This window comes from Centroberyx gerrardi, chromosome 17 (assembly GCF_048128805.1).
Source record: "Centroberyx gerrardi isolate f3 chromosome 17, fCenGer3.hap1.cur.20231027, whole genome shotgun sequence".
NCBI classification, from domain to species: Eukaryota; Metazoa; Chordata; class Actinopteri; order Beryciformes; family Berycidae; genus Centroberyx; species Centroberyx gerrardi.
This window is the reverse complement of record NC_136013.1, coordinates 14,024,639-14,049,898: the sequence shown is the minus strand read 5'-3', so window position 1 is coordinate 14,049,898 and position 25,260 is coordinate 14,024,639. Positions and strand designations below refer to the sequence as shown.

General features: G+C 42.5%; 2 protein-coding genes across 2 annotated transcripts; one reads left to right on the top strand and one right to left on the bottom strand.

Moving 5' to 3' along the window:
• The first annotated feature begins 3,596 nt into the window (after positions 1-3,596).
• hif1aa (hypoxia inducible factor 1 subunit alpha a) lies at positions 3,597-19,057 on the top strand. The gene is made up of 15 exons (XM_071904232.2): positions 3,597-3,872; positions 11,647-11,837; positions 12,589-12,740; positions 13,435-13,519; positions 14,466-14,575; positions 15,828-16,030; positions 16,280-16,386; positions 16,546-16,693; positions 16,970-17,277; positions 17,417-17,631; positions 17,770-17,892; positions 17,999-18,261; positions 18,358-18,457; positions 18,548-18,653; positions 18,755-19,057. The coding sequence occupies exons 1-15, from the start codon at positions 3,841-3,843 to the stop codon at positions 18,916-18,918; spliced, it is 2,307 nt and encodes a 768-aa protein (XP_071760333.1). The 5' UTR covers positions 3,597-3,840; the 3' UTR covers positions 18,919-19,057.
• A 646-nt stretch (positions 19,058-19,703) lies between these two features.
• On the bottom strand, positions 19,704-25,180 carry LOC139915578 (serine protease HTRA2, mitochondrial-like). Its single transcript, XM_071904233.2, has 8 exons — positions 24,492-25,180; positions 23,964-24,168; positions 23,231-23,425; positions 22,958-22,990; positions 22,205-22,313; positions 21,976-22,045; positions 21,770-21,865; positions 19,704-20,678 (listed from the first exon to the last, which is right to left on the bottom strand). The coding sequence occupies exons 1-8, from the start codon at positions 24,965-24,967 to the stop codon at positions 20,513-20,515; spliced, it is 1,350 nt and encodes a 449-aa protein (XP_071760334.2). The 5' UTR covers positions 24,968-25,180; the 3' UTR covers positions 19,704-20,512.
• Between the last annotated feature and the right edge of the window lie 80 nt (positions 25,181-25,260).

Genomic DNA, 25,260 nt, shown 5'->3' with positions numbered 1-25,260 from the left:
TGTGTTTGATGATCTATTTCTGCTCTAGCACAGAAAAGAGAATGACAGGAATCAATTCTTATTTTAACCAACTCTGCCAGAGATTCCCAGAACAGTTGAGCTGCCTGCTAAAATCCTGGAAGGACTGACTGAGCATATGAAATAGTTTCTCAGTGATGTGACTCTACTGCAGGGAAAAAAGTAGTCAAAACACGCACATACCCACACACAAACACACACACAGCGACTGAATGAGAATCATTGTTTATTCCCTTTTCTTTCAAAAGAAGTGTTATATGGAAAGGCGCAGGACTTATTCTAAAAAGCAACAATCTAGCATTTTTTTCTAGGAATGATGAAAGGTTGAATCAAAGGGATAATGTTTATCTGAGTTTATTAGAGTCAATTTCAGATGGCATTTGATGTGTAGAATTCCACCAGTCACCCTGTAACAAGTTGGCACCCTTCTCTATGACTAAGGTCCCTTTCACGTAAATGGAGCAGCCAAACATCAAGTGGATGATACAAGATTTCATCTGAGGTGAAAACACTGTGGTGATTCATACTGATTGTGAAATTCTGAACGTTTGGAGATTTCACCATGCACTAGTGCCTGGGTCAGGAGAGTCCTGTATGGCAAAGGTTAACAGCAAACGCCATAAACAGGGGAGCAAAATAATCCATTGTCAAGTCTAGGTGAGTCTGTCTGAAAAGTTCTCAAGAGCAACAGCAGTCACTTAGTGTCTCTCTCACACATTTCTCTCAACAAACACAGCGTCTTTGAAAAGTTCCAGGTTTGTGGGCAGACAGGTTGGGTGTTGCCAGCTGAGCAAGAGAGCTGTTTTCAAACCTGTAAAACTAACAAGGTTATTGAATATTCCCCCTGCTGCACACTTCAGCTGCCCTCTTTACTTGAACATGAAATGGAAACTAGGAAGAGAGAGAGAGAGGAGAGAGAGAGACAGAACTTGAAACCTTAACCCTATCATACAGTAACATTGGCCAATCAACAGATTTTATCGTCACAAACCAGTAGAGAATAAACAGGAAACCACACAGTGTCATGACTGTTGCCTTTGATAGCAACAGGAAGACATGAGAAGGAATCTTGCTTTTTTTCTCTATAAGGCTCTTAAACTTTGCCAGGCATGCTAATGTTCTATTAGTAAAGGAGACTGAAAACAAAACACCAAGAAAGAAAATCTTGCCTTGAGGGGGAATCTAGTGTGAAATGCGGCGCTGCCCCGGGCTGACCCTGCCCAGACGGGACGACCCTGACCTGGCAGAGGGAAGATAGATGCTTCCTGTTAGTTAGAATGAGGAAGTCTTCAGGCTCCGCACCACATCTGCTTATCTCCTCAGCCCCGCTGCCCTGCGGAAGACTTGCACTGCAGAATAAATAATTAAAACGCGCCTGCGGTGTGTGTTCTGAATCTGAAAACGGTGTCACCATCCTTTGACGGCACCAAAGGAAGAGCTACTGTGATGAGTGTGCAATTCAAAATCATACTTAACACTAGAAAGATACAGTATCTTGCCATAAAATGCATTTGTATCTTAAGTCAAACAGCTATTTAGATTGAGAAATTCTGTTTACTACCAAAAACTCCATTTGAGCTAATGGAGTTTTTACTAGCCCAAAGCTCTTCTTATCCTGCCTTGATCCCTTTTTAGTCTCTGATTTACTTTAAACATCAGTTTAGCTCAGGATTTAGAGGTGCATTGATCTTGGGGGGCTTTACAACAGCCAACTAATCTGCTTTAAGCTTTCCTTAACAAGGACGGTCGCCGTGCGCAATGCAAGAATAGGACATTGGGTGAAATGACTTGACTTTTTATTTGTTTACCCCTCAGTGTGTCCCTGTCTGGCAGCTTTCCTCGGGCAGCGTCTGAATGAGAAGGTAGACTTATGAGCCTTGTCTTAACTGTCATTACAGAGACTTACTGATGGCTGCCAGCAGTGTGTCTGCACTGCTTGATTCAATCAGTTTGGCCCTGCTGTCCTTGCTGTTTGATTGATACCACAGAAGGAGCAATAGAAAACGAAAAAGATTGACATCTCCACACTGACACCAGCTAAGCATTTCCCTCCAGAAATGTTAAGTCTCGTTGCTTGTTGAATTTCTTTTGCCATCATTGGAAAATAGCTTTTAATTCAGCTTCATCGCTTTGCAAACCCCAAGCCTTCTTCATACACTTTTGTAAATCTTCATTACATGTTTAGTCCCCCAGACTGTAGTTGCTGAGTTAGATCATGACTCCAACCCTGTTTAGGATAATTGGCTGCAATGATAGCGACATGCACACAGAAAGTAAATCCTGCAGAATGCAATCAGCTTACAGGACAGCAGCCTGGATGTATTACCCTCCGCTCTAACTAGCAGACTCACTCCACTCAGTCCAGTCACACTGTGGTGTTGTGCCAGTCAGGCAGCATTTCTGGGAAGTGTCAGCCAGAGCTTTCCCGGTCCAGACACTAAAGATTTATCTCAATTCATTGTTACATCTACATGTAACAAGCCACAGGTCCAGAGTAAGAGAACACAGAATTGTGAGAAAAAAGAAATACAGGGACAGGTAGTGAATTTTGCTGTGATTTGGGGGATTAGTAAATAATTTTCTTTCCCAAAAACTAGAGCTGAATCACAGGCCAAGCATGATCCACACGTCCCCCTGTGGTAAGAGAGGAGGAGCCTGACTGGCCTGGCATCTCCAAACCAGTACAGGAAAATTACCAAAACACTCAGCATGTGTGGATTGGAAACTCGCTCTTCCATATGCTCACACTTACTGATTAATAGTTTGCAGGGTCAGAAATTGCCCACCTTTGCAATGCTTCAATAACCAATTTACACTGATGATAAAGATGTGTTCTCACATCACACCTGACACTGAAAATGTTTAGCTCACTAGTTTATTCGACAATTATGTATAAATATAATGCATTTAGGTCATCATCTAGAATACCACGCTACAGTTACACACTTACTTTCGATGTGGTGAAGAATGTGGCCTATCTAGTGGAATGGGAGGGACACACACCGACCCAGAAAATCTTTTATGAAACCCTTTTATGATAGCTAAGCTTACAAACCGAGAGCTGCACGTTTAACTACACCACACCACTAGCGTTTGATAAAGTAACTGTAAGTAGGCTAAGTTTAGAAATTCTAAAAATTCTCTAAAAAGTCTAGGCATAACACCAATGGTACACATAAGAAACAACACCACAAAACACCAAAATAACCTTACAAAAAGAGCTACAGTAATGCTGTAATAAATGTGAAGATGTGATAACCTACTATACAAACATCACCGCACATTTATATTTATATGCCATATTAGGAATATTATAGCGAAATCAAATGAGAAACAAAAAAATACCATTTAGTATACGCTCATGTCGTTATAAAATAGGATTATGCCGTTATAAACTCACTATTGAACGCCACACACACTATAACACCCAATATGAATATTATGGGAACATTGTAGTTAGTTACTTATTTTCATAGGTTCGTTTTCTGAGCGCGTCCCCGACGAAAAAGCATGTGACTGCGCGTGCCCGTCGAGGCAGTGGGAGGGGGAGCTGCTGATCCTCTACGGTGCAACATTGTCTCAGCAAGTAACCTCTCTCCAGCGTGGCACTGTCTTTCAAGGGAAATAAACGAATGCCATATTTTTCGCGGATGAAGGCTCGATTTCTTTCCGAAATACACACGCTAGCAACTCTTATGTAACCCGCTAACGGATTTACGGATCGATATCAGTGCAAAAGCGTGGGATTTTTGTTCATTCTCGACGGGCCGGAGACAGCTTGATACCGATAGAGAGACTCAACACAGGTCCTTACGTCCTGAAATGGACACAGGAATTGTCCCCGAAAAGAAAAGGTAACGCTAGCTACTTAGCCAGCTAGCTTGTTGTCTGCTAGCTGGTTGAACAACTTTAGTGTCCGTTAGAGTTTGATTTCTGGTGTTAACATTACGTTATGGACTTTTATTCGAGGTTATCTGCTAGTTTGGTGTGTTTGTTTGACATAATGCGTTTGCTGGCGACGATATTAGCAAGCTAGTTAGCGGCTAGCTGCTCCTGCTGTCAGTGGAAGCTAACCAGAACCAAGGCTAGCTAGCCAGTTATTATGGCTCTTTCTCTCTTGACCCGACTGTTGCGTCTGTCTCCTCCAAGCTAGATTGTTTTTGTTTTGGTGGCTTTTGTTCATATCAGTTGTGTGAAACGAATTTTACCTAGCCAGACACCTATCTAGCTGTTTTGTGTGGTTGGTATTGTGACTTCCTAGATGTAACACTAGCGTCAAGTTGGTGGGAGACTTTTACCATCAGAATGTTATGTTATGTCTAGCCTATATATAGACTATATTAAGTTGGTTAATGTCACTTCCAGATTACCTAAATGCGTATGTAGACTTGTTGCAAAAGTAAGATTATCAGTATGAATTAATAAGCAGTTGGATAGTATTTTCGTTTTGTAACGGAATAGATTACTGTGACACCTTTTGTAGCGTATTAAAGGGACATCATTAACTTAGTTTTTAAACCTTTTGTGGATACATTATGTCCAGTCTTTGTACGCTTGACAGTGATCCGTGAAGCTGCTAACGCTCATGTGAGTGGTGCTGGAATTAGATGGTGTGTGGTGTGCGGTTACTCTTGAAATATTTACAGTTAGTGAAAGCTGGCCTTGGTTTGGTAGTTCTGTTTCATTCTTCCGGACTGGTAACAATTTAGGATGAAAAAAAAATAGAGAAGTAACCTAATCAGCCTCATTTACATCGATTGCCAGGTTATGTGGAAAGGTGACATTGGATTTAAAGCGATGCTGACACTTCCTCAAAAGGTGTCTGCAGGCAAATTAACTTTAGCAGTCAGCCAAATGCCAGGAAATCTTGTTTGTGGCTGGTGACTTTACCTATTTGACAGATAACCAAGCAGCATTTGGAGATCTGTTATATTCTGTTAAAAAATGCAGTTGTCTGGTAAAATAGTGGAAGTGGTTGATAAACTTTGGATGTACCAGTAGAGCAAAAAGTTAGTTTCCTCCCCTGGCTGTTGGTCCAAATAAGAAATAGACTCCAATTTGATGAATGACAGCCCACAACAATTCAAATGCAAATTGTTTTTCTTTTTCTATTTTAGCATTTGCTCATATAAACAGACATCCAAGACATGGGGCCCAAGTCCACGTAGGTTTTGTGATTGAGCAAAGTTCAAACAAGCTTGGCCTAGCATACATTCTTCATAATTAGTGGCTAGGCTCGGTGTGTTTTCTGGAGAAGCTCCAGTAACAACCCGTTGATTGGTATTGGCAGACACCCGTGCTAAATATGGTGATAGGTGATGAGCCTACTCTGAAAGTCCAATCTGATTTAGAGAAGCAGAAAGTGAGCTGTTTGCTTTATCTGTTATTTGTCAAGCACAGTGTTGCAATGCACTTCATCTTCTACCAGTGTAAACCTTCAAACTGATCGCCATATACCAGTGCTGATCCCAGTTGTTTAAACACGTACAGTATCCCTCAAAACTATTCACCCCACCTTGACTTTTTGCACATTTTCTATGCTCAAAAAATTCAAAATGCATTTGATTGAGATAGTTTTTGTCTGAAATCTGCTCCACATCCATATAAATTTCAGAGATGTATGCAAAGTTGTAAAATTAAAAAATCAGAAAAATCTGATTTTGAAAAGCGGTCATCTCTTTGTTTTATTTGGGCGTAATCACCCCGGGAGCAAAGTTTCAACATCATCACATCACTCTTAGACTTCCTCTTTAAGTTGTAGTTAAGGGTGTTCAATAGGCGTTTTGATTTTCAAAATGGTCTTACTTTAATTTCATTGCTCTATCATCTGATATAATCGTGTTCCTTTAAAGCACCTCAGTGGGTTTTTAGTGTGTAGGGTGGACAGAATACTTGAGTGAAATGTGGAATTTACAGCACAGTTAATGAACGGATGGCGTTAGTCCAGTCCATCATCCTCCCACTATATGTGAAAGTACAGAGGGTTTTCACTGAGGTTTTCCTGTCCAATCTCTACACATATTCTGATAGTAAAATTAGAGTAGAAAGGTCACTGAAAGTCCGTCCTGTGTTTTAACATAGTGATGGGAGGATAACTTGTTTATTGTCTTTGAAACCTTGGGAACTTGACTTGGATCCTCATGGGCTATACCCATACTTGGAAAAGTTGTAGGTCTGACTGAGATATCTTCATCCTGTTTGGTTTCATTAATACAGTTTTTCTCAGTATTCTCTCAAGTAGATCTCACGTTGCAAACTGGTTTGATGAAGTGTTCGCTAGTGTCCGTGAGGTGCTCTGATCTTGTTATTTCTGTCTCATCTCTTAATCACTAGGGCTTGACGTCAATGGGAGTGGCTGAATGTGTGTAGCAATTCAGCGACTGGCAATTTACAGGCCTCCATGAGACATTAGAGTACTTGTGTGCACGGTAGGCTAGGTGAAATACAATTTTTGGAAACAAATTGTGCTGCTTGCTTGTCAGGGGCAGGGGTCTGTATTGTTTGTGTGCGCATTTTCTATCATATTATGTTTTGTGATTGCAAGCAAAAACAGAAGAAATCACAAGCTGCCTTGTAAGCAGTGGCAACTTTTTTCAGCCCGTCCTAAATCGATGCTCTCTGTGGATGATTATGGCAACTGATCAAGTGCAGCATCTTTATTTATTTATTTATTTATTTATGTAAAGGGAACAAGGCTTTTGACACTATTGTGCATCCTTGAATGAAGAATATTAAGCTATTTAACCTACCTAAGCTTTGTTGGGCAGCAGGGTGACATAGTGAATAGGGGGACCGCTCAACAACTGGAAGCCCAGTGGTCAAGCCCCCCACCCCATTGTGATATATTGTCACATTTACCTTGATAATGGCAAATGAAACAATATATACCTGGGTTTACCTGGTTTCATAAATGCTACATTTACTGCTAACGTCATGGCTCTCTGACAATATAACAAACAATGCAAGGAAATATGATCACAATGACTCTTTAGTAAACATTTATTCAGCATATTGCACATTTAGCAACATTGTTGAATATATTTGCTTAATTTGTTTACTTAAATAGAAACAAAAAATGAATACGTCTCACATCTCTTGTCAATTTTCAGAATAAATAATGCCAGTGCTTCTCAGCTGTCTAATTTTTCTTTGCCATACCCTCATCATCTTCTGTGAGACGGTTGTATGGCAAGTGATGAAACAAATTGCTTGTGTTCCCTTTTGTAGTCGATACTGTTTTCTGACAGCGGTTACACTTCGTTTTGTTCAGCATTGTTTGCTGAAGACAAAATGTGTCCAAACAACAGACACAGGTACCAGGAACCAGGTCTTTTTCATTTTCACTCGACTCATTGTCCCTACCCGAGCCGGGTTTCGTAATCGCACTCTGGGTGTTCTTCTCAGGAGCACAGAACAGGCAGTGGGGAAAACTGTTACTGAACCCACATGAGTGAAATTAAGTTGGTGAAAGATTAATAATGTTGGTATCAGTGAATTTTCAGTATGCTGCCCCAGCCTAGCATCTGCCTTGCTGAAGTATTCTTTATTACACTGAATCCTCTGCAGCTGCAGGGGCGCTCTGACCTCCCAGTGGAGAGGGACAAGCAAAAATCCTACTGGAAGTAATAAATTATTGTTATTATTTACTGTGATCTTCAGCACCTCGCAAGCTATGACTGCTGGTAAAAGTATGGCTAGGCCTATATCGTGGTGTGTGAAGATCTGACCTTTCTTCGTACTTGATTGTATTTATTTTATCAGTATCAGCTGTCAAAATGTTGACAGCTCTTTGTTACTAGCTTATATATTGGTGTCACACAGCAGGGGTTATTGCTTGCATAGTGTTAAATGTTCATGTTGCCAAAAATAATTTTTTTTTTTTTTACTTTTATACATGATGAAAACTAAACACAGTTAACAAAAACTAGATTGAAACATCATCATTAACATCATTGAAAAAGTAACTACACAAAAAACAGAAATTCAGCTTCCTACAGCAGTTATTTTGACCATAAAATAAAAATTGGAACATAAAATTAAAGGTGTGGCCTATGAGTGATACGAAAATACTTTGCAATGCATAGTATCTGACAACACAGAGGTCAGACTACCAAGCTTTTGCTAGTGCTGCTGCTACCTACTTATAAATCTTCCAGCTGCACACAGATGCAGCTGCTAGCCAAGTAGCAGGCAACCTTATAACACTTTCCTACCATGAATTTGCATTTAACTAGATTCATGGAAACTGTGAGGGCGAGTTTTCTGGAAGTGATGGGTTGCCAGCTAAGTAGCCACTGCTGGAAGCAATGGTGTTTTTCTTTCAATTAAGTCACTTCTTTTTTATCTTTATTGTTTTGTACATGCTACTGCAGTGTTTCCTCTATTAATTTAGCAGTGGTGCTCCACCACAGCAAGGAAATTATCACCACTGCTAGAGAAAATGTGAAATTGAAATTAGCATTGTAATTCAGTCTTACTGTCATCTAAAACATAACATAAAAATAAATGTAGTCCAAATGTTTTAGAAGTAATGATTTTATTATGATTTAAAAAACAATTTTAGCACTACAACTTGAAACATAACTTACCCAAACAGTGACAGATATGGGACAAAACTAAGCACCACAGCTGCATACAATTATAGAGGAAATACTGCTACTCTGATATAAATCTATAGGGAATCAAAACCTAAAATCGCTGCCGAAATTGATGCTGCATATGGCTGATGCTCATGCTAAAGGCTTCTTCTGCCTGTAAATGGGTTGTTTTAAATCATGGTCTGCTGTCCTCTCCATTTGGTCAGTTTGGGCCGCGGTGTTTCCCTGAACTAGGTTACGTAATAGACAAGAGAATGTTTATGTCATATTGAACAGAGTGACAGATAGCCTGAAACATTTCTGTAGTAAAAGCAGGTCAGCCCCTGTTAATAATGTACTCAAGGACCAAGGGTAGGCTGTATGACATTGGCCAGGGTGATTTCATTGTAAGATTGTTGGTTTTTCCTTTGACCCTCAGTCCACTTGTTTACATGAGCTAGCAATTCAAATGAATTCCGTTGATATAATAGTGTTCATCATCATTAGAAAACGAGATAAGTCTAATTAAAGCTGGATAAACAAAGCAAACGCGATTGTGTTTGCAGCCAAGAATGTAATGCAGAGCGCTGCTAGGCATGCATGACCATGTGCATAAGAGTGTTATGTAATGGTGGCCTCTCTGGTAGCCTTTGTTTTAAGATCAAGGGATTGGTCTTGTTTTCATCTTACATTTCATGCAAAAGAATCAGTGTTTATTCTCCCCATTTCTAAGTTGTAAAAGTTTCATAACTATATTGTGGGCTAGGGTTCTCAAACTACAACAAACTTACTTAGCCATTTTTACACTAGACCAAGTATCACAATATCAAATAGTAACACAGTAAAACAACTAAAATAGTAAAACAAAAAACCAAGAAATAAATATTTCACAAGCTGCTGTCCTTGATGGTTTGCAAGTTTCAATACTGAAACGCTACATTTCTTCTGAATGTTTGGTATCACAGGTTTTGCAGGGCTTTGGTGTTGTAGTAACGTACATAGGAAAAAGTAGTGTGCCAGAGCTAGATGGATTAGATGCATCATTAGACTGTCAGTAGTAGTCATTTAGTGTGTTGAGTTTGAACATGAATTTTCAAACACACCCTTGGCTCCTGCACAGAGGAAATTCCTGCACCTGTATATGTCCAGATTACAAGTTATCTTAATGTCACTTTGAAATTTTTTGACATGGCTCTGTAATATTTTTTGATAATTTGACCTACTTGTTGTCTAATTCCATAGATGCAATATTGTAGGTTGTAACCTAGATATTCAGTTTAATGGTTTTCAGCCAACAGCAGTGCATGGTGGTTATTCTTGTGTTACACTAGGGGCCAGAACTCGAACTCGTGGTGGGGGTGGTGGGTGGGGGGGGGGCAGTGTGTTGATGCGATGCAGAACTGGTTGCATAACGCAGTGATCAGCTTTCATGGAGCCCAGATATACTGTCTGGGCCTTTGTAAGTCCTGTGGGGCTGACAGAAGATAGTGTAAATATTTGGTCCCCACTAAGCCTCTCCACACTGCACGGCCAGGTTGTCATCGGTACTGACAAATGCACAAACATGTGGATGAATGTCTACAATTCTGTTTATAGCTGTAACTACAGTCTGTGTTGGGCATTCACTCCCTGCACATGTAAATTTCTGGCTTTCTGGAAAAAAGAGGGAATGCTCAGATAATGACAGATATTAGCCTTCTTCCCCAGAGGACCAAGTGTGCCCTTATAGTGTGTTTTCCTCATCAAATGTTCAGGAAGGGAAGTTTTAGTCTGTGGAAAAAACAGACTGCAACCCTGTCAGGTGACTGGATCTGCAGAGTAGGCTAATTTTAGTTAGCTGATCCATTTTCTTGTTACAGAGAGCTTCAAATAACAATAAAGCCTCGGCCAATTGTGTTTCTGTAAGTACATAACAGATCAATTTCAATTAGGCGTACATTTCAGAATGAAGGGCTTTTGAATTGCCATCCATTTTCTTGTAATGCTCTTCCAATGTCATCTAGAATGCATTTGAGGTTGTGAGCTAGTGGTTGTGAGGGGGATAATTGTATAAACTCAGAAGCAGCTAGATTCACTAATAGGCAGGCTATTGAATTAATGTTGAAGATTTAGCCAATCTGTTTATGGTGATCATGAGTGCGTATTCGGTGTGCTACACATTGCCACCAGTACAAAGGGGGAAAAAGTAAAGTCAGTGCTATGCTGCTAACGTTGAATCTAAGGCCATGGTTTTTTGAGTGTGGGAAAAGCAAGGGAATTAACAAGAATTTTTATTAGTCGTGACTTGTACAATTCATTGTGTCCTTTAAAATCCATTGCCTTTGTTATTCTGAAATACTGCCTAATCTTGAGATCCATTTACTGTGTGGTGCTAGTCCATTAGTCAGACCTTTGTTAGAACCGAATCATAACAGTGGTTCCATGTCCGGAAAACAGCTTGATTGAGGAATAAGGATCCAAAATTGATGTAGTATTAGCAGTAAGCAGTGTTTAGTGATGCTAATGTCAGTAACAAAAAGGAGAAGATGACTATGGCCCACATTATAGTTCTTTTGTTCTAATAATTGTAGTTGCCATTCAAGCTGTGTTTGTGTGTGTGCTGTCTGTGTTGGTGTCAGTATTACCATTCTCTCCCCAGTAGATCTGTTGAGCCAAGCTCGTAAATGTCAGGATGATTAGTGTCGTACTGTAGCTTGGCTGTGCACCAAGGAGGCAGACTGGATAATCCATGCAACCGAGCCTCTTCTCACAGCCAATCACTCTAAGGGGGTTGACTGCGCTTCTTTTGGTCAGTGGCCAATAAGACGGTCGTCCGGGTCCGTGTATGTAAATGAGCGTAAACGGTGGCTGGACTGTGAGCTTGCTTGTTGCAGACTCCAGCCACTGCAGCCCTCCCGAGTGACAGGCCAGTGGCTGCGCCGTAGACCATGCTCAGCACGCAGTCTCAGTCAGGGAGGAAGGAAGGAAGGATGCCAGCTCTGGTAGTGTGCATACTGGGGTCAAAACCAGACTGTGGCCAGGCTGTGGCTGACCCACCACCTGTCTCCCACAGAGTGAGCTCGGAGCGGAGAAAGGAGAAGTCGCGGGATGCGGCGCGATGCCGGCGTGGGAAGGAGTCGGAGGTGTTTTACGAGCTGGCCCAGCAGCTGCCCCTGCCCCACAGCGTCAGCTCCAACCTGGACAAGGCCTCCATCATGAGGCTCACCATCAGCTACCTGCGCATGAGGAAGCTGCTCAACACTGGTCAGTATCTGCTTCAGAAGCAGGATAATACTCTGAGTTGTTCTGGGCAATGGAGAAGATAGTAGCTTGGGTTATTCGTTCAGTTTAGCTCCAATTATTTTTATTAAAATGAGGAAAGCAGTGTTTTCTGTAGAGTTGGGGTTTTGGTTCTGAAATCTAGGATCACTCTAGGGCCAAATGTAGAATGCAATAGTTATTGATCCTTCTCTGGATAATGGATTTATTTCATGATATTATATAGAATTGTGCTGTAATTGTAATTTTTGGGGTTGGGCAGGGGTTTGTTGAGTTATAAGGCCAGATAATTAATTTTATTTATCATTGTATTTACATTTTTCTAGCTGTGGGCAGCCCCCACAGCTAAATGAATGTAAAGGCGACAATGGAGGAAAGAAAGGAGACCCTAAGGAGAGATAGTGAGTGCCGTTTGAGATACAGATGAAGAAGCCTGTAGAAAACCTTAGTGATCGACAGTTGCACACCATGTGTCAGCTGCTCTGAAAGATCTATAAGCTTGCAGACATGCACATATAGATCCCTTTGCAGTCATACCTGTGGGTACGCTGTGTTTTCTGTGTGTCGCAGTGCCCTGCCCATGCAAACATGTTCTCTGAACCAACACAGAGAATTCTAATGACCTGTGCCTGATTTATGGAATCCTGACCGTTGATTTTTTTCTTCTTGCTTCCCTCCCACTTTCCCTGCCTTCCTTTATCCCCCCTCCCCTCTCCCCTCGCTCTCTTGTCTCCAGATGAGCCGGTGGCGGTGGAGGAGACGGAGCTGGATGCCCAGCTAAACGGCTCCTACCTGAAGGCTCTGGAGGGCTTTCTCATGGTGCTGTCTGAGGACGGAGATATGATCTATCTCTCCGAGAATGTCAACAAATGCCTGGGGCTCGCACAGGTTTGTTCTGATTTGTCCTATTTCTCACATGGGAAAGAGTGTGTCAACAAGTGAAGGAGTTCCCAATCAAAGAGGATGAGTCTGAGGGAGGAGGAGACAGAGAAGTAGGAAATTGAAGGCAAAGGAATGATAAAAGAATAGAGTTAACATGGGTAACGTAGGACAAAAGGGGAGGCCTTAAGGTAAAAAACAAACAGTACAGTAACATGACACATTTATAGTTTTGCAAGCTACAGTTGGTTAGCTAAAACAGTTTAAAAATACACTGTAAAAGTGCAAATGTCAGGCATAATCCATGTCAAACTGGGTTGTAAATGTCCCAAAAAGTCCTACCTTCAGAAAGGAGTTTGGATTTGTGTGGAGTTGTGTGAAAATGTACAGCCAAGGTGTGAAGATCCATGGTTAAGGTTAAATTTCTAAAATAATACAACTTTCTTTACTTAGATAACTGCTCATTAAACAACAGACAAGATATGTAGAAAATGAATTTCTGAAGTGCTGTAAACTGTGATGACGTTTGATAGCGCACCGGTATAGATGAGTGATACCTCAGTGGCTGAATAATTTGCTTTTTGATGGAAAAAGCTTGGAAACCGCTGCACTGTGTTTAACATTGACATTTATGAGACTGTTGTATGTGCTCACTGGTGAAAGGGACTTATGTTCTGTCCTCTCCCCACTCTGTCTGCTGCAGTTTGACCTGACTGGACACAGTGTGTTTGACTACACACATCCCTGTGACCAGGAGGAGCTGAGAGAGATGCTGGTCCACAGAACAGGTGAGGGGAAACAACAGTGAGCAGTGTCCCGCCATAAGACCTCTAATGGAGAGAGACAGGCACACACAAGCGCTCTGTCAGCTCTGCCAGCGCACCAGTCGGCAGCGGGCCTGATTCGCTCTGAGCTGGCAAATTCAGACTAGGAGGTTGTCAGAACAAGTTATGATTTTCCCACTCCAGTCCTCAGGTCACGGTGATTAGAGTTGGCTGGTGTGTACTCATGACCTTTCACTCAGCATTACTGGCACAGTAGAGTACATCATTGGCATTTCCTTTTTTGCTTACACAACAGGATTTAACCTTGCTTTTTGTGTCAATGGATAGTACTCGTGTTTAGTTTTTGTTCTATGCCCAGTGGGTAGAAATGTTTTTTTTGTTCATTTTATTCCTGGCAGCTAAATGCTCCATCCGTTCTCAGCAGAAAATTGTGAAGTTAAATTAATTTAGCTAATAGCTTCCAGTGCCTCCCTCTGAAATGTGCTCCAAAGACGTCATTTTTCATCTTTATGAGTTTAGGCTACTTATTGTGACAAACATCCTGCCACTTGTGTACAGGAAAACTTGCACTTTAGTTAAAGAAAAAGTATTGGAGATGCCTCTAAATGCTCCAGAAATGCTGATTTGAAGTCAGCTTTGCTATTTCTGCCTAGGCAATGCATTCGAGTAGAAGCTGATACCAACCAGCTGATACTGCTGAAGTTGCTCTATACATGCAAATGTATGTTAGTTAGATGGATTTTAGATGCACTTTTGAACTGTATTGAAGTCAATGGGAGCTACGAGGTAAGCAAAACCTCATAGTAAAACTTACATACAAAAAACTGGCAGAAATGGAGGCAGTTCTGCAGTTAAGCTAATGGTGAACACTACGCTGTAAGAAAACAACCTTTATGATGTTGGTATCTCCGTTTCAACTTTGCCACTCTTTCTGCTCTTGTTATTTCAGCCTCCAAGAAGACCAAGGAACCAAACACAGAGCGCAGCTTTTTCCTTCGAATGAAATGTACTCTCACCAGCAGGGGCCGCACCGTCAACGTCAAGTCAGCTACATGGAAGGTAGGCCCTAGTGCAGGCGTCTAGCAAACAACATTTTAGGAATTAATCAAACTTAACTGGGATGTGATTTTTTTTTTTACCATGTAGACACATCTCCCACTGATTTCTTATCAGTATACCATTCATGGTTTGACACTAAAGATTGCTGGACTGGAAACATGTTGACTTGGGACAGTTCATTGGATAGTTCAGTGGTCTAATTGGGCCATTTTTGAGGTGGTTCAACCCTGTGATCCTTTTGTTTGTTTGTTTGTTAAATGATGCAAAAAATGTTTCATGTATTTTGAATGATTGTTCCAGATAGTCTTGTGTGCAACCAGTTAAGCACTAATAGACAATATGCAGGATCTCATTTAGAGAAGTCGATTACTTTGTAATCACCGAAATTAATAGAATACATGAATGCCTCACTACAGGGTTGTAGGACATATCAGATCTCATTACAGCTTGATTATATTACTTATTACAAGTACTCTGCTTGAGTCAGCAAAACACCAAAAAGAACTAAGCAGCAACAAAGTCTGAGGTATTTAAAAAACATGACACATTTCTTCAATGGTGAATTTGCTGCATGTTATTCTTGGAATGCACACACTCATCTCACATTTCCTGTTATACCTTTCAGTATTATGTATTCTAAAATAATAGGAAGTAATCAGTGTGGGTAAGATTTGCTAAATATCAAATATATATACATATAAATTAGCTCAATCCATTAAATCCTTTCATGGAATGCGCTTTTACGCACACACTCATCTAGTTTGCTCTCCTCTTATTCCTCCATTGAGTTTTGATGGTGCTCACCATGTAACCTGTCAAAGCTCTCAACATGCACAGAGATTCAGGCAGTTTCACAGTTTGATCTGAATCTCATTATGTCGGCAACAGGATATACATTTTTACCAATTTGCAAACGTATTTGCTTTTATTTGAAAGTTAACGTGGAGGAGGAAAAATTCTTCAGCTGACAGCCAAACGTTGATTGCGGTCAAACAAAATGATTGTGGCTGGCTCCTATAATTGCGATCAAACAATTATGCAATTATTGCAGCAGCCTTAATTACAGCTGTTGTCAAAACATCATGACATCAAGCCCTGATGCCCAAAAGAAATGTTTATTAATTGATTTATTAGTCTTATCTAAGAACCACCACCCATGTTATTTGCCTGCCCTGTTGCATTATAATCATCCTTGGAAGCTGTAAGCCAAACTAAGAGAGCTGTGTGTCCCGGTCCTGTTCTCTCTGCCTAGGTGCTCCACTGCTCAGGACAGGTGCGTGTGTATGAAAGCCCAGCTGAGCAGACTTCCTGTGGGCACAAGGAGCCACCTGTCCCCTACCTGGTTCTGATCTGTGACCCCATCCCACACCCCTCCAACATTGAGGTCCCTCTGGACACCAAGACCTTCCTCAGCCGCCACACACTGGACATGAAGTTCACCTATTGTGACGAGAGGTGTGTTTGCCCACTCAAAGTGAATATTCTGTACTTAAGAAGCTTACTCGCGGATCAAGCCCGATCCAGCTTCTTAAGCTGCGTGTGTAGCGCTTGTCATTTGCCATTTGCCACTGATAGATAAAAACAAACCCATAGCCAGCGTAGTCCTGCAGAGCCACCTAGTGTTCAGTATAGATACAGAAACTTCATCTCTATATTCCCTGACCGTGTCAATTGAAGAATTTAATATTTTTTTTGTTTCTGCAGGATCACTGAGCTTATGGGTTATGACCCAGAGGACCTGTTGAATCGCTCTGTGTATGAATACTATCATGCTCTGGACTCAGACCATCTTACCAAGACCCACCACAACTGTAAGTATCAACGCCAACAATGCAGGGAATATTGAAATTCACAGTATTCGGCTCTTATGAAGATGAAATCTAGAATAACTTTACAAAACTAACCATATGTCCAACTGAAAACTTGTCTTCTCTATTTTTATTTTTCCTTTTGTTTCTCTTTGCTCTTAGTGTTTGCAAAGGGCCAGGTCAGCACAGGCCAGTACCGAATGTTGGCCAAGAGAGGAGGCTTTGTGTGGGTGGAGACCCAGGCCACTGTCATCTATAACAACAAGAACTCCCAGCCACAGTGTGTTGTCTGTGTCAACTTTGTGCTCAGGTACATTCAAGGGTCCTGGAAGAGAGGCGTGTTCAGAAGAGACTATATTCTACCAATCAGTTTGCTTTCATCCTGTTAAGATGAGCGAGTTAGCTGCTGGAATGCATGACTGTGTGGTGAACTGTAGCTTTTATCACAGCATGTACACAAAGGTAGATTATAATGGATAGTTCTGGTCTTCAGTTCTGATTGAGTCATATTAACAGCCATCATTAAATGCTCAATAAATGCATACCTGCGGCCGCATAACTGTGATGTCTCTCTCCTCTGCTGCAGTGGCATCCAGGAGGAGAAACTGATCTTGTCTCTGGAGCAGACGGAGGACGTGAAGCCGGTGAAGGAGGAGCAGCAGGAGGAAGAGGAGGCAGTGGAGGAGAGCTGCCAGACGGACAGTTCTCCAGCCGTGGAGGAGGAGGAGGAGGAGAAAGGCCCAGAGCTGGATGTGATCAAGCTGTTCACCCAGACGGTAGAGGCCCAACCCCTGACCAGCCTGTACGACCGGTTGAAGGAGGAGCCTGAAGCCCTCACCCTGCTGGCCCCGGCCGCTGGAGACACCATCATCTCCCTGGACTTCAGCTGTCCTGGTTGGTGCCCTCATACACACTCTCACACTTACTTTCTTATCCTAAAACTGGGTGTGAACATGCTTATCTTGAGTGTTAATCAGTGTTTATATCCAGGGTGGCTCAAAGCATTCAACCCTCCCTCTATCCTCCACTGCAGATTCTGAGATCCAGCTGCTGAATGATGTCCCCCTCTACAATGACGTCATGCTGCCCTCCACCAGTGACAAGCTGGCCCTACCTCTGTCCCCTCTGCCACCCAGCGAGCCTCCCCATGTCACCAGCAGCACCTCTGGGGAAGCAAAAGCTGAGCCTTATGTTCCAGCCCCCTCCACCACACCGGCAAGCCACAGTCTGGACCACAGCTCCACAGAGGTGAGGACTGATGAAATCCAGAGTTACAGAATTCCATAATTTTATGCATTTTGCAGTTCAGATAATAAGCTTTTTGTACAGCTTACTCATGTTTACAAAGAAAGGGATGACTCTTTGATCTGTGTTTGTCCTCTTTAGGCCGACAGTCCACTGGACTTCTGTTTCCCCATGGACTCGGATATGAGCTCAGACTTCAAACTAGACTTGGTAGAGAAGCTGTTTGCCATTGACACACAGCCCAAGACCCCCTTCACCACACAGGTATAGTGCAAGGAGATTGTACTATTACTGAATTGAGAGCATCATTGATCTCACACAGTGAAAAGTTTCTTGTATTCTGACTCAGACTTTTGTGTCCTCCCCTAAGGCCATGGAAGACCTTGATCTGGAGATGTTGGCTCCCTACATCCCCATGGATGATGACTTCCAGCTGCGCACTCTGTCCCCAGAAGAGCCTCTACCATGTGGCCCAGTCAAATCCCTGGAGAGCTCTCCTCTCCACCTCACACAGGAGGTCCACAGCTATCCCAGCTCCCCCTTCAGCGCACCAGGCAGCCGCACAGCTTCCCCGGCCCCATTGCCCCCCGAGCCAGTAAACACCCCCCATACTGCCGTCATGCTTTCTAAGAGGTAAGGCCTCCAAAATACACACTCTTTTCTGGGGCAGATCACATTCAGATCACAAGATTTTGGGGGAAGCTAAGTATCACCATTGCTTTGCTGCAGGATCCCACAGTTGGACAAAGAAGTGTCACTCAGGACCCTGGCAGCCCAGAACGCACAGCGCAAAAGAAAACTGGGAGACATCAGGGAGGTTGTTGGACTGGTAAGTCCTTGGCACCCAAACATGGTTCACAGGTTAGGCTTTGTGTTTACGGACGGATGGCTTGAGTTCCTGTATTTTGTATTTTTCCAGGGCACATTGCTCCAGGAAGCACCGGAGCAGGGCAAGAAGCTGAAGGTGTCTGGGACGGTAACATCTGAGGCTCTCTCCCACAGGACCATACTGCTACTGCCTACAGGTGAATAGACTACATCTCTGGGCATTGCTTTGGACTCTAGTCTGAAACTATGCATCAAACAAAGCACAGCTCTAATCTGGCTTCTCCTCTTTCTCTCTTAGATTTGGCAAGCCGTCTGCTGGGCAGCTCCTCAGAGGGCACCAGCTCCCCCTTCACCCTGCCCCAGCTCACCCGCTACGACTGCGAGGTCAACGCCCCGGTGCTGGGGCGTCAGCACCTGCTGCAGGGGGAGGAACTGCTGCGTGCTCTGGACCAAGTCAACTGAGTCAATGCTTAGCCTGCTCACTGCTGGACTAGACTGGACACTACAATTTCTCCCTCACTTTCTCACTCCCCTTTCCAAGCCCCGCCCCTCGCCACCCCGCCCCGACCCCCACTCCCACCCCACCCCGCTACCCCTTATTTATGTGTCTGTATCAGTTTGATTAGTTTGGCTGCCGTTTGTGCACACCATGTGATCTCTGCAGCATTCCACCGTGACAAACACCATAGCAGCGTTTGGGTTTTGGTGCAAGGGATTCAGGCATCAAGAGACGCCTAATTTTTTTGTTTTATTTCTTCCGGGAGTCTCTCAGCACACAGCGCCTCTACCGATGACCACCTTCCAGCAGGTCACCACAGAACCTGGCGCTACTGCCAGCAGTGTATTGTAAGCTTAAGTCGCACAATTTATATTTTCTTAAAAAGAAAAATATTACCAGCAATATATATTAAGCCTTTTTAAAGTAGTTTTAATGGGATTTGAACAATTTTATTTTTCCTCCCATACTTGTATGTTGTAGTACTCGTACCTAACAATAATGTCTTTAGTCCAGACGTATGAACTTATTGTTTAAACCTAAAGTGGTTTGAATGTTGTCTCCATTTAATAGTTACCAGTCTTCGAGGTAAATGCATTTAATTGTGTAGTAGTTCAGTACATGTCACTTTATTACATTACTGTAAGTGTGTGTTACTGTACATAGACCAGGGAAATTTTAATTTACGCAGTATGGCTTCACAGCCACGACTGTTACTCTCAAAATGAAATATGAGAGTAACCGGTTCACCTTTTTGTTTGTTTCTAATCATGAAAGTTTGGCACTTCTGTTCAAACATGAAATGAATTCATGTTTTCACTGTGCGTTACATACTCAAAACAGTCTTTTTAAATAAGTGGAGTTCATAACGATTCATTTATTTTGCTAGTGTGATCATTGTCATCATAGTAGAAATTGTGAGTTGTCAAGTCAAACTTGTTCGCTCAGTTATCGGTAGTCAGTTTTATACCATTGATCCATGCTGCAGTGTTGGGTCTCTCATGCTTCTTGTCGCTGTCTAACATTAAATTGCTTTATTAAAATATATTGTTTCAGTTTTTATTAACTCAATTTACAAACACTGTCTTATTTTGGGCATATAGAAACACAACAAAAAACATCTACATCGTAGAGACCAGTTTTCCTATTTTACTGTATTGGGAAAACTTGTCCATGTCTGTCTTAAGGCTCTGTGGCAGGGGCATGATTATTCCAAACTAACTTAATAAGTCAAATCCTTGAGTTGTACTAGTTGACATCAGAACACCTACTACTTTCAAATGTATGCTGACACTGCACGCTCATAGTTGTCATTTCCCATGCAATGTCATAGGAATATAGAATAAAAATGTCAACGTCATCTAAATACTTAAGGAACTCACAGTATAACAATAAATTAAAAACATACAGCCATATGTTGAGAAATTTCAGTGTCATTTTGGGTTTATTCAACTCCAAACACATTTTCACCCAGCCCCCTTCACTATCAGGTTTCCCAGTCTTTCTCTTCCTGCCCATCAGGCCATAGTAGTTTAGTATAGAAATCCAGTGCAGTTAGTGTCACTCTGTAAACTCTGGAGTCATCTCCAGTCGAAGCAGCTCCTGTCCTCTCTGCACCAGCATGGTGATGTTTTTGCTGCTCCGGACCGCCTGGTAGATCTCCTCTGAGGTCTTCACCTGGGTGCCGTTGATCTCCACCACGACGTCTCCTGGCAGCATGCCAGCTCTGAGTGAAGGATTACAGTACAGTGGGTCAACAGCAGTTCATCATACATGAGATGCTAAATACTTATCCTACTGTATGTACAATGCCCATGCAACATAAAAAATTGAATTGAGGCAATTTTCTGATTAAATTCCATGACTAATCTGTGCTGCATGTCTTTATCACCATGTTTGAATATGAATATTTCAAAGATGTAAATGTCACAGATCTGCTAAAACTAACACTTGCCAGAAAATGTGGAATTGGGTCAGTATCAAGACAAAGAAAATGCTCATTCTGAGCAAATTAACATGATTTTCCAAGAACTTTCCCACTTCCCCATGACTGCAAAACTCAATTACCATGATTTTTCCAGGTTTTCCATGACTGCGGGAACGCTCCTTATTGTGTCTATTAAAACTATACCAAAACAAGAACCGGCCATTTCTACCTTTAAAAACACTGTTCCAGTGTCCTTGTATCAACATCACCTCCACACTGCCTGTAAAACATCCACTTTACACCTTCCCAAGAACCCAAAACTAAGCCTTTTTTCTACATCCCATCCCATACTGCCAAACCATGTTATGCCTCAGAAACTACAGGGGTCAATAGTAACATCTATGATTTCAATGGAAATCATTGCCATCAGAGTGACCAAAATCAAAAAACGACGTAATTTTCTCCACAAACTAACAAAATTAAATGTCAGTAGTTCCATACTGCATTTATTTTACTGGACTTTAATTGAAAACACCTTCGGATTTCTTGTCTGGCTCAAATCAGTCAAAGCTGTAAACAAGAACAAAACATTTGTCAATACAGGCAGAACAAGTTGTGGCATTAAATTCCAGGATGTCCCGATCACTGTTCCAAACGCATACAGGATCAATATGACCCATATGAACCACTATTTTCTAGCCACACTACACAGAACATTCAAAATCAGTAAAACCATGAACATCTCTTACGTCTGAAGTCAATACACTATTGTAGTTGTGTGTACACCGGTTGCACTTTCCCAGCTTGACGACTGTAAAAGACAAATTCCCTGCAAAGACCAATAACTCCTCATTGCTCGTTCACTCGTCGGTGTCCCCGAGTGTGCCTACCTGTTGGCCGGGGAGCCCATGATGACCCTGTGGATCAGGATGCCGTGCGTCACGTCTGGGAAGCCTGGGTCTCTCAACTTCAACTCAGTGATGATGCTGAAGCAAAGGGACGAAACAACAATTTAAATGACAGCACGGTGCAGCGGTGCCGTAACTAGACTGTACACAGCGTCGCCACAAGCCTCTCTGATTCTTAAGCGTTTTACCTCGGCGTCAGGGTCAGCATCATGACGCCGATGTACCGCCGCTTGGTCTCCGACTCACCAAACCAGGACTCTAGGAGGAAGATGGACACGAATAGGGAGTGTGAAAATCCTCTCTTTAAAATATGGACTCTCTTGTTAGATTGTGTACAGTGGAGAGATACAGAAAATATGGGAGAGTGTTTTTAGCACTTCAAAGCCCTCGTACTTGTCATTCTCAGCCCGTTCTTACTTTTCTTTTCTGCTGATTTATCAATGAAGAGTCTCAAGCGATCGGACGGGATGGCGAAGGAGATCCCTGCTGTGACCTTCATGGTGTTTATACCGATGACTTCACCATCCTGATGAGATAAGAGATGAGATGAACTTCATACTTTAGGGAAGTACTTTATAGATGTGCACTGATACCTTATTTGGCAGACAAACTCCGAGAGCTTAAATTTGGGTATTTGCCAGTTCTGAGTACTGAGCACTTTTACTGATACTGACTGAAAGTGATCTTTGAACACATTATTACAAGTTTCTAAGTGTTATTCTAATCAAATCCCCTTCTTCTGTATTTGTGGTGGAATTATTCCAGTATCATTCCAGTATCATAAAATAGCACTACACTAGTATTCATTAGGCTAATTAGTTTCTGCATGCTTTGACCCTGTACAACTACGTTATTAACCTAATATCAGTGATGTGCTGATATTGCTCGAATGTCAGATTTGTAAAAAAAATCTCTCTCATTTTCCGAGAAGTGTGCTTTCACATCCAAAAGGGGATTACGATGTATATACTCTATATAACAGACAAAACGCTGCTAAATGCATCAAGTTTCTGTAATGTACTGTACATAAATGTATTATTGTAATCTTACACACCCTGGAAATCCCGTTCTTTAAAATGATACACATAGCAGCAGTCTGAAGTTCAATGTTCAGTTCAATGGCTTCTTTTGAATGTGATAATCAACAAGGAAACAAGGTTTGTGACTCACCAAGTTAATCAAGGGACCTCCAGAATTCCCAAACTGCAAGACATAAAATCAGTCACATGACATAAGTGACAAGCGTAACATAAGACATTTCCCAAGTCACAACAAATCCTCTCCACAGCGTTTTCTTTTCCTGATTCATCACTACAGTTTTGCGGTCTCAGCTTTAGATTTAGAGATATTTTAAGTCTTCAGAATGGGTGATTTGAAAACCATAAAGACATGCTGCACATAAACAAAAGGCACATACGCTCAATATATGACAAAAATACTCACGTCGATAGCAGCGTCAGTCTGGATGTAGTCCATGTTGGAGTTGGACAGGCCGAGCTCCTTACTGCCTCTCTGCGCTGAGCTGACGATGCCTGACGTGATCGTATTCCGCAGTGCAAACGGGCTTCCCATGGCGACCACAAACTCCCCTTGTCGAACATCAGAGGACCGACCGAGGGTGAGAGTGGGCAAGGGATGCTACAGAGAGAGAGAGAGAGAGAGAGATTTTATGTGAAGAATCTATTGATTTAATATGCCGTTTATTTCATTTTATTCTACTTTATTTCTATTTTATTTATGCCTGAGTCAATGCTTTGGCAATATGTGCACGTATACGTCATGCCAATAAAGCTCACTGAATCGAATTGAGAGAGAGAGACAGAGGAGACAGACAGAGAGAGGGAGAGAGACAGAGAGAGAGACAGACAGAGGGAGAGAGAGAGGGAGAGAGAGAAAGACAGAGAGAGGGAGACAGAGAGACAGACAGACAAAGAGGCAGAGGGAGAGAGAGAGGGAGAGAGAGGGAGAGAGACAGACAGAGAGGGAGAGAGAGAGACAGAGAGAGAGAAGCAGACTCTCTTGTCAATTCAACAGTACATGCTGCTCACAGCTTAGTCATACCATCACTGAAGAACTGTCCCATGGAAACAGATGTCAAGCCAGGCTTCAGGTTTCCTATCACACAGTAATAAAACAATTCCCAGATACGCAGACCTTATCGTAGATCATCTCTCACCTTAGCAGTGATTTTGATGGTGGCGATGTCCGCCACCTGATCGACATCTTGCACAGTGGCTTGGTACGTCTCTCCATTGGTGAGCTTCACGCGGACGCCTCTCTTGTTGGCCACAACATGGGCGTTGGTGACGATGAGGCCGTCACTGCTGATGATGAAACCAGAGCCATTGGATACAGGGACTTCCCTTCCAGAAAATGGGTGCCTGTAGCAGTAAAAACAGGGGTTAAACTTTCCTCAGCCTGGGATTAAAATGTATAATTTGGGTTTCGCCCTGAGAGCAAAACCCATTTTGACCTTTGACCCCTAGCTGAAGAAACCAGACAAGGCAACTTGAGGATGGATCAGAAGCTACCACTGATTCTCACTGTAACTCATAATAAAATGATTATACACTGCATGATACACAAGCTAAATTACTACTTCAAGATATTTGAGTTTTATAACATGAAATGCAGCAGCCATAATCCCCCCTCTTGAATCTTGATCCCCTCCCTCTGTCCCACTGTGCTTTTTCAGTCAACTTACCTGCCTACGATTTCAATGTACACGACAGCTGGAGTGGACTTTTCCACTACATCTGCAATAAAGTTGTATTTGTACCGGGGACTGTCGGGTTTGTAGGGAGAAGCACATTGGGCTGATGGCAGGAAATGTTCAAGAATCCGCCCGGGGAACGAGGCTGTCCCGTCGCTCGCCTGCTCGTCTGTTTTACTGTCCAGAAGTGCCACACCGCAAAGTCCCAAACCAACAGCGACTGACCCGACGAGACTCCCCCGGCCCCTGCTGCTGCTACCCGGACCGCTTCCCGTGTTCCACGTCGGAGCTCTTCTGTCCAGGCTTGTGTTTCCACCGCCGCCTGGTTTCCTTTTGTCACATATCCAAACAGAGGACACGGCTCGGTCAACGGTCCTCTCGGCCAGAGAGCTAAACCCACGTCTCTGGTCTCGAGTGTGTCTCCTGAGTAGTGAGAGAAAACAGCGATTGACAGCATGTGAAGCCATGTTGCATCACTTCAGTGACACGGCTTTAGTAGTTTTAACAGCCAAACAACGCTTTGTACTGAAATAAGATGAGGCTTTTGTAAGAACGGTCCACTTTAAATCGATGGCAAAGGTCACACAGTATGTAAGAGACAACTCGACAGCGCTTACTTCCTTGAATGCCAAGTTATCGACAGCAGATAGAAGGCGACAGTTAAGACAGCTGAGAATCGATCCCGGAAGTTCGCTTGTGCTCTGAGCATGCGCAGTATAACAAATTACTGGGGCACATTCAAGCGCAGCAACGAGAAGAA